The sequence below is a fragment of the Miscanthus floridulus genome, chromosome 3, assembly GCF_019320115.1.
Source record: "Miscanthus floridulus cultivar M001 chromosome 3, ASM1932011v1, whole genome shotgun sequence".
NCBI lineage: Eukaryota > Viridiplantae > Streptophyta > Magnoliopsida > Poales > Poaceae > Miscanthus > Miscanthus floridulus.
In genome coordinates, this window is record NC_089582.1 from 92369439 (window position 1) to 92381362 (window position 11924).

The 11924-nt window shown below is 42.6% G+C and overlaps 1 protein-coding gene across 2 annotated transcripts; it reads right to left on the reverse strand.

Moving 5' to 3' along the window:
• Positions 1–3509: 3509 nt before the first annotated feature.
• Positions 3510–7800, reverse strand: LOC136546126 (pentatricopeptide repeat-containing protein At1g52640, mitochondrial-like). 2 transcript variants are annotated; one of them, XM_066538103.1, is made up of 6 exons: positions 7649–7764; positions 6400–7545; positions 5420–5473; positions 5061–5084; positions 4928–4970; positions 3510–3928 (listed from the first exon to the last, which is right to left on the reverse strand). In XM_066538103.1, exons 2-6 carry the CDS (start codon positions 7519–7521, stop codon positions 3807–3809), a joined length of 1365 nt encoding a protein of 454 aa, XP_066394200.1. In that variant the 5' UTR covers positions 7522–7545; positions 7649–7764; the 3' UTR covers positions 3510–3806. The 2 variants fall into 2 exon arrangements, 1 of the variants encoding a protein (XP_066394200.1); XR_010781265.1 differs by lacking the exons at positions 3510–3928; positions 4928–4970; positions 5061–5084 and having other exon boundaries at positions 5418–5473; positions 5808–7545; positions 7649–7800.
• Positions 7801–11924: the final 4124 nt, after the last annotated feature.

Sequence of the window (11924 nt, forward strand, 5' to 3'; positions counted from 1 at the left end):
GGCAGGGGTTTCTGCTGCTTTTGCTGGTCGTTTATATGGTTTGGACGCCGTTGGCCTTTGTTTGAGGAAAAAAAAATTTATTTAGCCCTGGTTTAAAGTTGTTTTTTTTTCTAGACCCTTAAATAAAATTGTTTACCTATTTAGCCTCACTCGAAGTTTCGTTTTACAATCTAGCCTTACCGTCATATCCTGCTTCTAACACCGTTAAGTGGCACATAAAATGACCAAACTGCTCCTGAGACATTATGAGAAACCAAAGGTCACCCAGGCAACATAACAACATAATTTTGAGCACTTTGAATCCAATTTTATGTTATGAAAATAACAAAGTGCTTGCTAGGTGCAAGGAGCCAATTCAGTTCGTCTGGCTTGGCAAGGCAAGGCTTGCTCGCAAAGGCGAGACGAGGCAAGGCAGATCTAACTTAGAATCGAACGGCCTCGTAAAAACTCTAATATAAATAAATGCAGAACGCTACACCTAGAAGGATGTAGATAATATCAACAACACAACAATAAAAAAAATGTGGGACCTCTTACACGACTATATTATAGAGGTTGGTTATTATTGCTACTAAAGGGATGATTGTGGCCAATGCTGCTCTCTGCTGGAGTGCTTCATGCTCTATTTTTATAGCTGTGAAATTTTAACTCAAATATGAAAATATGAACAAATCTCTTCCACCAAGGATCACCTTTTATAGTTGCAGGAAAGAGCACCATCGTTTAGGGTCTGTTTAGCATGGCTCCGGCTTTGGCACCAACAACATTCTGTGAAGAAGCTGAAGCCGATCAAACACTTTTTTTTAGGAGAAGTCGTCTTCTAATGAATAGTAGAAGAGACAGTAGTATTTGGATGAGCAGCTGAAACCGCAAAAAGTGGCTTCTCCTGGCATGCTGCGGCTGTTCTAGAGAGCACGTGAGAAGCCATGCCAAATAGGCTCTTATTTTCTTCTATGTTACTGATCTTATATACAGCCTTTCAAATATACCGTCCTGACCTCCATTCATATCCCAATGTTTGCATGAGCCATTTAAGTCCCTACCTTGTCAACACTTCATTCATTTGATTGTGTAAGTCGCACGGGGCAAGAAGGGCCTTCAATTGCTGGCTCCACCTACGTGCTTCTTCATTTGGTTTCACAACCTTAGGCACTTGGTAGGATGAAACTGTTGTATTCCACAACGGAATCGTAAGGGCACGAGCAGTGCAGGCTAAGAGCATGTTTGGGTCAACGAACTAAAGTTTAATTCATCGTTGGATAACAGGCTAAATGTGGACTAATTAATAATTACTTTTTCTAATAGGTTGTACGTACTTATTAATTAGCCTTCATTAGTTTTTGTTAGATCATGATTATTTAATATTTAGGTCTATTATTTGGCATTCAAAACATGGACTAAACTTTCATCCAAACAACCTCAGCCTGCTCGGGAGGCCGTATCGTATCGTGGATTATTTACTGCTGGCTGGTTTGGTGTGAGAGAAAAACACTGTTCCCGGCTGGAAATTTACGATCGTTTACGAGCAAGCGAACAGGCTAATGTAGACTAGGCCCGATCTTCCGAAAGGTACGATAGCGTCGATTGGTAGAGACTCGACGTTTACGATCTAGGCTTCGAACCAAGATTGATTCGTACCCCCGCAACCGTTACACCACTGCTCCGTTGGTTATCAACCACGCGAACGCGATTGACCTCGCCGAGAAGGCTTTCCTGCAAGCGAATCGAGAACACAAGCAAGAACGGGATGAACATAATCTGAAATTGCAAATAAATATGAGGCTTATGAAATCAAGAAGGAGTTCAAGTCTTTATTCGAAAGGACTAATCGCCACATGCGAACAAGATCAAGAACTGGGGCCCTGGTTCACAGCAAGCGGCCTTGGCGGCGACAGTTGCAGCAAAACGTTGTCTGTTTCACGAGGAAATCAAGAACTAAACAAAACCCAAACCCTAAGGAGAGCGACGGTTGCTATTTATAGTCTTAGGCGTCACCCCCCCTGGACGCGCCCCCTAATGGGCCTAAACACGATACATGGTCCAACGGACCAAAATGCGGTGTCGCAGCACCCTGGTAGATTATGGACGCTGACTTGTTTCGACGATTCCCGTTGATTCCGAAGGTCTTTTGATGTGAAACCACTTGGATTGGCTTCCTTATCAAATTAGCTTTCCAACCATATATGGATCGTCGAAAACGGAGTCCGGATGCGTCCTGGGTGATCAGTTTAAGGCAGACTGGTCCTGGAGCTCGAACCGGACTCGAACTTGAGTTGGACTGGGCTTCCACCATGAAAAAGATGAATTGGACGTCCATACTGGACCTCCTCCTCTACTTGGCTTGTATGCGATGAAGTAGTGATGTCCTCATCACAACCCCTAACATTGTAGTACATATAAAGTTGTCCACATGGACTAGAAAATATTAAGACTACTATTTACACGATGTAAACTATCACTACTTGTGAGTCCCACAGCATCTTTTTCTTTCATCATGTGTCACTTTTATTCTCTTCTTTTCTTATAAGAACCACCTTCTCTCTCCCTATGAGCAAGCCTAATAATATATCTCGCAACTGGCTATATATATATTTACGGTCTATCTTTCAACACACTCATATATTGGTTCATCTATAACATACTTGTTTCTCATAAAGTTTTTTTTTCTTATGTATAAATTTACTATAAACTTACAACCCACTTGTTTCATGAGAAGCCTCGAGAGGCTTGTCTTTTTGTCATGGTTCCCCACTCCACAGCTCGGGCCTCGAGGATCTTCCTTCATCAGATATCCAAAGTATCAGTCCACCGCAACCACAGGGTAAATTTCCCCTAGCACTGCTGAGTAGTCCCTTCGTCCAGGAAAGAATACAATTCTAGCACAGTATCATGGTTTATTATTTTAAGTTCAATCAATTATAGATAAAAAGTATCAATATTTATGATATCAAATAAATATTATTAGATTAATTATAAAATGTATTTTCATAATAAATTATTTTGTAGCCATAAATGTGAATAGTATTTACTTAAAATATAGTCAAACACGGACTACTTTTGGCAACACGCAACACATAGTTATCTTCTTTCGTAATCGGAGGGAGTACATCATAATGGAAAGGTTCGATTCTGCAGATAGCTTGGCCTCCATTGCTGAGTACACCCTAGAATTAACCATTGCTGAGAACAGGCTCCATTAGTTTTTGTTAGATTCTGCCAGAAAACGGCACAACTGACATATGCCCTCTTGTCTTATAATCCATACTTTTTGGCTTATCTTTTCAGTTGGAACAATGTTTTTCTCACAACAAATCAGCCGAAACAATGTTTCAGTTTGTTTTTTCAGCGAAGCGAACGGGGCCATAAGCTCGTATGACTCCTATATTAGATCAAATATTATAGGGCACAATAGATATCATTTGGACAAAACAGACAACAGCCACCATGAGTTATCAGCGATCAAGAAGCAACAGACTGCAGTACCACAAGGATTATGCACCGGTATCATCTAGCAACAAACCTGATCAAATATTATAGGGCACTTTAGATGGAATAGATGTCGCACATCTTATAACAGTCAAACAAATAGTTGCCGAAAGATAACAGAAAAACTAACTAGGAACCTGCGTTGATGTCTGGACTCTGGAGAGCCCAAACTATGGATTCATCATTCATATGATGGGCTAGTGTCTACATAGTTGACAGGACTCATGCAACAGAGATGATCCTCAGAAGATACACATAATGCTGAAATTTGTCACACCATCACCAAATCTTTACTCAACAATCTCTGGGCTACACCCAAGTTATGCGGAGTCGGCAGGCTTTGGCTCATCAGGCTTCTTGGCCGGCGTCTCAGTGCCCATCTCAGCTTTGAGATCGTTGATGCTCTGCTCAAGCTCGTCGATCTTGGTTCCCATTTCATCTAGTGCAATGTAGTTATAGAAAACAGAATCTTGTGGCACACAAGTGTATATATATAGCTAATGCCAAAATAGATTTTCAATAACTTCAGCCATTCCTATGTAAGTTTCACAAATAAGTGCTTTAAATTATTAACAAGTAAAATGGTGTGATTGGATCATACTGTGATAGTGCGACGAAAAAACAATCGTGGAATCTCAGTGCACTAGCGGACTCAAGCTTATACTACATGAATATATTAGCGATACCTTAATAAAAAGCTTCAATTTAACCATATTTGAGTTTCTCTTGAACATACTGAGTGTAACTGAACAATGGCCATCATGCAGTTTAATAAATCATGATGATACAATTATAACAGCAAAAGTGGTATTTTCCTTCAATTCTAATGGAAAGGTTCGCATAAAAAAATCATACAATGTTACTTTTGTAAGAGGTATTCTTTTGCACGTCTCAGAATTCTGATTTATTCTTTTATAGGCTGGAAAAAATATACTAAGAAAAACTTAACCAAAATATGATCATCATTTTCGTTATTTTGTATCGAGCATGTGCATGCTCCAAGAAAACAATAACTATGGGGCTATAAAAATTTAATATAAAACAGAAGAGCACAAAGAAAAAAGAAACACCAACAAAATAGTTATCAAGGTCAGGAGACAGATTTTCTCAAAATCTAACAAGAATATTGTATGGATAATGGTGTATTTTGTGTGTATGTATAGCTGGTTTGTTTAAGTTTCACTTATAGAATGTTATAAGCTAGCACAAACACACCTCAAAAAAAAAATCGTCCATGGGCAATGATTTGTTACATATATCAGCATCCAAAATGCATATTGGCATTACAGAAGCATGGCATCAGATATTACTATATTAGAAAACATCAAAACAATAATGGCTAAACTGGTAGAAACTATAGTCTCAGAGCTCTACTTTTCACATTTTCTTTGAAAAGACAAACAGAATAAAGATATAATAAAATAAAAGCAGATAAGGATATTCTTTGACACAATGTTCTGCGACATGGACTCGAACCTCGTTTGCTGCAATAGTCAGCGTTCAAGTGAGTGGGAGATGGTGGCAAATTATTTGAAGGAGATGCTAATGAAACCATATCTTCCAAAGGCACTCACCATCTGTCCAAGGAGGTTCTGGACCTGAAATGGAAAGCTAACAATCAGCAATTATATAGACTCCTCCAAAAGAAAAACACTTTTTGGCAGTACAAAACCAAAAAATAAAGTCGAATGTTAATATCTTAACCCTATTTTCTGTCTTTATTAATAGTTCAATTTTGTACTTCATTTTCTTAACTAAATGGTCCAAACTACACTGCCACATGATATTAGAAGCAGTGTTTAGACTTTGTTTAAGAGACCCAGAGTTTATGTTCCATCCCACTACTGTGCCAGAAAACAGTAAAATTTTACATATAAATAATGCATGCTAACAGATTTTATGATGCATAACCGCATAAAGAATCAGAACTTACAAATGCAGTCATATCTGTTGGGTTCTGTGATGACGGCTCTGAATCCATGTTAGCCTACAATACCAGGTTCAGAAAATGAGTGAACAAACAGCAGTATACCACAGCAGACTTGCATACAAATCAAAATAAACTATGCATCAGGATAGCTCATTGTTTTTCAGTTTCCATACCAAGAAATATAAAAGGACTGGAAATAATGAAATTCAAGTCTGGTCATAATTTGTAAGACAACTGTAAAGTTACAAAGTGAACACTATATAAAACTTGTTACAGGGAATACAAAATAGTTTTAATGATGGAAACATTCAACATTCCTAACAGGCAAGTCTATAGCAAATGCCAAAACATTGCGTAGGGGAAAAAATGTAATTATACACTAGAAAAATACCCAGTAAGAAATGGCAGAGCCATGTTACGAGTGCCATTCATCAATGGGATCACAGAGATTCTTATACACATTAAACCTCCCCCTACGAGGTGTCTCCTATTTTCCATTTCTCCCTCCACTGGCTCTCAGCAAGATCAAGGCCAGAGAATTCATGGTCACATTTCAGATTTCTAGTTTCCTCTGCCCTCTTACTGCACATGATACTTGCCAAATCTTGTATTGTGCAGGACGTGCTCCGGCGCATCCTATCAGTGAGCATCTCAAGATCATCTCGCAAGCCAAGCCTGAGCAACCTATCCCTCAACACCTGACAAGTAGCCTGGTAAGGAGGGATACCGTCATCTACCATCCTCAAAAAGTAACTGCAGGCCTCCTCTGCTCTACCCTTCTTGCAAGAGAGCCCATGGATCATAACAGCGTAAGTAGCTGCTCCTGGGTGGAAACCACGTTTTTCCATCCCATCCCAAACCTCAATTGCCCTATCAACCCTTCCTATAGCAATCAACATTTTCAGAATCATGTTGTAAGAGTGCCGATCAGGTAAACACAAGCCTTCATCCATCCTTGAAATAAGCCGTAACGCTTTGTTCACCTCTTTCAGCTTACAATGTGTATTAAGCAGAGTGTTGTAGCTCCAAACATCGGGCTTCTCCCCATGGGTTGCCATCTCATTGAGGATATTATAAGCCTCGTCAACCTCTCCCATCTCGCACAGTAACCGAATGACAGCATTATAGGTGAATACATTTGGTGTAAGGCTGCGTGCATGCATCCTATCTAGCACACGAAGAGCAGCACGAGCATCCTTTGCCGCACATGCTGAACGAAGGAATGGGCCATAAGTAGCAGCATCAGGGGCAAGCCCACGGCTGCGTTGCATATCTTTTAGCTGCTCCTGTGCAAGCGCAACATCCCCTCCTCGACACAAGGCGTCAATCAACGCGTTATAGGTAGGCACATCAGGCTGGACCCCTCTCTCAATCATTTCGTCAAACAGCTTCTGAGCCTTCTCTGGCTTCGCAACAACAGCCCACCCAGAGATCAGGATGGTATAGGTTTTGGCCGAGACATCAAACTGAAGTGGCGACTCCCTAAAGAATGCCTCGGCGTGCTCTACCAGGCCATTATGTGATAACGTGAAGAGCAGGGAGTGCAGATCAGCGACCGTCGGCAGGAAACCGAACCCCTCCATGGAGGAGAAAGCTCGGATGGCGTCGTCGGGGAGGCCGGCGCGGGCGTACGCGCGGAACAGCAGCGGAAACAGGTCCCGCGAGAGCGCGGGTCGCGGGAGATCGGAGAGCAGGGAGCGCAGAAGCGGGAAGAGCCGCGCCCCCGCGAGCGAGCCGGCGAGGATGAGGAGCGACTCCGGAAGATGGGTGAACCCCGGCAGCGCCGCGGCGAAGAGGAAGAACCGGAGCGAGGGCACGGGAAGGTTGCGGCAGCGGCGCAGGACAGCGGCCGCGGCCGCGGGCGTGAGGCGTGGCGCGAATCCGTTGAGCGCGGCGCGGAGGTCGTGCCGCGGCCCGCGGAAGTCGCTGAGCACACGGCAGAGCGCGCCGACGAGCCGCGGGTCGGGGTCGGGGTCGGGGTCCGGGGCCGTGTGGGGCCGCGGATCCGGCTGTCCGGCGGGCGAGGCGGAGCAGAGGCCGCGCAGGAGGAGGAGAGAACGGCTTCGCGGCGCGGCCGCAACGAGAAGCCTAGCGGCAGATTGCATCTCGCGCGATGTGGGCGCACGGGGCTGTGCAGTGGGAGCAGATTCGTGGGTGACGCGAGGATGCACGAGTTCAAGCAAAAAAAAAACACGGGAGATGAAGCTGAAGAGGGGCTGTGAGGCGGCTTACCGGGTAAGCGCGGGTCGTGGAGGAGGAGGAGCTCGCCGGCGGCCGGAGGATTCGGAGGAGATAGCGGTGAGCGTGGGTGCGGCTTAGGTGGTTTGTATCGAGGGGAAGGGGAGAGGAGCTGAAAAAGAGGCGTAAGCGTACCGAACTATCGATGGCAAGCGGGCCCGGGTCGCGTGGGCTGCCGAAAGCGAGCTACTCCCTCCGTCCATCGTGTCGAGATTTAGAATTGCGTTTTTTTTTTCCACGGAGGGAGCAGGCAGGGTTTCGAAATTTGTTCGAGGGAAAAGAGTGCTCGCGTGGTGGGCCCTGGAAGTTGGAGCTGTTGGAGCCGCCGTGGGTGTTTTGTTATGCGGGCCACTGCCGTCACGTCGGTTTTGCCAGGCCCAAGTTTGGCCCAGTTCCGCTCATTCGTGCTTTTTTTTAAAAAAAAACAACATTCAACCACCTGCAACAGCGGTTGCTTTGCTGTGCAGCTGTCGGTGGCACGGTGCGCCGGCCGGGCGGAAGAACCGAGAACGTGCAAGCCGGTCGATGGATTTTGCACAAAGCAGTGGCCGGGGCCGGGCGGAAGAACGTGCAGCCGGTAGATGGATTTTGCACGGGAGTGCGGGGCCACGACACTCCTGCTTGCGCTCAGGACCGGCGTGCCCCGTTTACTTTATCGATCGATTCTTTTTGTTTGTCACTTTTTTTCTTTTGTTTTCCCTTTGCTCTGTTACTAATCTGGTCATCCATTGGCCCTGTTCTGCAGCGTATTTTTCAGCGACTCAACGATATTTTCTTCTCACAATATTTTAGCATAAACAACAGCATAAGCAAAATTTCAACGAAACAAACAGGAACCCTTACGTATAGCACGATTAAATTTAAAGCTACCTAGAAGATTTTTCTTTTCTTATATGCAGTTGTATACCCACAACTTTTAGCAACAAGGTGAATATATATCGAACATGCACGTCAGAATACAACCATTTAGGCCCTGTTTGATTGAGCTGTGAATTTTGAAAAAACTGCTGTGAGCTATGGGTTGTAGAAAAGCTACTATGAGCTGAGAGCTATGAGAAAAGTTGAAAGTCGTTTGGTTGGAAGAGCTGTTAAAATGTAGGTTGTGTAAGAAATGTCTATAATACCCCTAAAGGCCTGAGGGACTATTTATATGTAAGTTGCTCGTAAATAACTGTTGCACTCACTTATTCGCATGTAAATAATTATTTTGGAAAGAAAAAAATAATTTATTCTAAGTTTTTTATCATTCAAAGTGATATAGTCCACATAAATAGAACCAAAAGATAAGAGATCATCCAATTATATCATCTCTGAACATAACTATCCTTCCCTCGCACTAACCAAAGCATCAGCTATTCTACTACGAATGGGATTCATGGTATCCTCATTCTCCACATCTTCACTCATCATCTCCATGTTTTTGTGTTGTGCCACTTGTCTCTTGTACCAAGTATTCCTTATTAGCATCACATCTCACGAACTCCTTATCACGCAAATTGTTGTCACGGGTAAAATTATGCAATGCCAAATAAGCAATGATGATATGCTTCTGAGTACGAGTTGAGAAACTTAGTATGCCCTTCAAAATACGCAACTTCTCCTTCAATACTCCGAAAGACCGCTCAATGACATTTTGAAGGGATGAATTCAAGAAATTGAACACCTCATACTTCCCTTGGGGTGGTCCAGAACAATTATGAAATTCTGGTATATGGTATGTGCTTCCTTTGAAAGGGGCCAGATACCCTATTCGGTTTGGAAAACGAGAGTCCACGAGATAATATTTTCCTATAAAATCAAATCAGTATAAACAAATAATAATGCAAGTACTTTATTGCTACCTTAGTAAGGATATGTGTATACCTTTAGGAGGCACGGGAAATGAAGGAAAATTTGCCAATGAATGATTGAGGATACGTGTGTCATGTGCACAACCGAGCCAACCAGCAACCGCAAAGATAAACCTCATGTCAAAGTCACAGACAACTAGCACATTCTGAGATGTATATCCATGACGGCACGTGTAATTAACCATATCTCGGCTGGCACAACCACTGGACATGTGAACCATCTATTGCTCCAATAGCGCCTTTGAAGTAAGGCCAGAAACTTTCATCTTTGATTCTTTCATGTTCTGTAGAAAAACTAGCATCTCTCGGCTTAATATTGTCCTTAGCTAACTTGCGCAAACACTTAAGTACCTCGTGAAACTTAATGTGAACTGTCCACGGTGACCGAGTGAAGTGAGTTTTAGCTTGTGAAAATGATTGTGGGCCTTCAACAATCCACATGAACATTGCCAATAACTCAATTGATGAAACATTGTTTGTGGAGGTTAAACCGTAAGTAGATACTAGCAACTCATGTAGTGCCGTGAAGACCTCAATACTTATTCAAAACATCTTATAGAAGTACCTTGGACGAGCAAAGCACCTCATCACCTATTGAATTCTAGTTTCTGGTGTTTCCATGTACTCACATTTGTCAAAATAACACTTAGTGTATTGGGCACCCATTTGACCAAAAACAGCAGCATGCTAGGAAAGCTCAGCTAGGAGTACTAGTCCCTTCTATCCTTCTTTGGCTACACCTTTCAAGTTATCATCCATCTACAAAGGATATTAAAATTTATTAATTCAATTGACCTAGGACATTAGTATATGCATAAGGATATAATTTGACACAAGGAAATAATCTCACATAAGGATATAATCTGATACAAAGAAATAATCTCACACAAAGAATCTCACAAATAGTCTCAGCACAAGCAATGTGGCAGAACCGCCTAGTCTAATGCCTCCCAGAAGTACTTGTCTTCCATTAGACACTAAGTACCTAAGAGAGGACGCTAAACTACGCAGTTTTGTCGAGCACACCCCAAGAGAGAACTCGAAAATCTATATTTTTTATTAAGATCATAAATGAGAGAATAAAACTTACAACATTCTTAAGTCATTTCTTACATTACTTTATTATAGTACTAGAATATTATCTCAATTTATTATAACAATGGAATATAACAATGTTATCAAAGTTATAGAGGAAGCAGGATTAATTTAATGACATGGTAGAGCATTAACATAGTGGACATTTTCATACAAGAGATGCTAGCAGATTTTACATATTTTCTTATAAAAACATTTCGTGAGGGTTATAAATAAACACTATGGTCGTAGCGTGAAAGGAATCCTCTCTAAGCCCATCAGGAGGTTTCCACACACAAGAGTCAGCTCTAACCATCCTCCGATCACCTGCAATAGGGGAATAAAACCCTGAGTACTTGATTGTACTCAACAAGACTTACCCGACAGGAGAAAAATAAAAGATTACAAGGATATGAAAGGTTATCTGACTCGTGGGTTATTGCATCCACAGAAACATTACTAAACGTGTGTCCTTATATTCAATTTTATTAGCAGTCATCATTAGTTTATTAACTAATCATTCTATGTAAGCACCTATGCTACTTTCAAGCAGGTGTTAAGCAATCAAAACTATTTTATCATCTTTCATATTCCACATCTTACTACGGTGCTAGATCATAGCCAAGTCGTACCATATCACACGGCGATTCATAAACCAATGTATCCCAGCTGGGTACTCCAAAACACATGCCCCGCTTGTACCCTAGACATAAGCAAGACCAACCCACCACTCTTCTGTCAAGGGGTCTAGGTCCCTGTTGTTGAGAACATGACACCCATGCATATGACCATGTTTGGCACATGGTATGGAGGGGTAGGAGGCCAGCAAGGGTGTCCAAGTCAAGAAGGAGGTCTGAGGCTAATTTGGTTTGAGTCCCCGAGGTGGAGGCCCAAAGCAACTCAAGTTCGAGTCTGTCTCGGCCTCTAGGACCAGTCTGCCTTAAACTGGTCACCCAGAATGCTTCCGGACTCCGTTTTTTATGATCCATATATGGTTGGAAAGCAAATTTGATAAGGAAGCCAATCCAAGTGGTCTCACATCAAAAGACCTTCGGAATCAATGGGAATCATCGAAACAAGTCAGCATCTAGAATCTGCGAGGGTGCTACGACATCGTCTTTTGGTCCGTTGGACCATGTATCGTGTTTGGGCCCATTAGGTTGCGCATCTAGGGGGGTGATGCCCAAGACTCTATAAATAGCAGCCATCGCTCTCCTTAGGGTTTAGGTTTTTGTTTAGTTCTTGATTTCCTTATGAAACAGACATTGTTTTGTTGCAACTGTGCGCCAAGGCTTCTTGTTGTGAACCAGGGCCTCAGTTCTTGATCTTGTTCATCTGTGGCGATT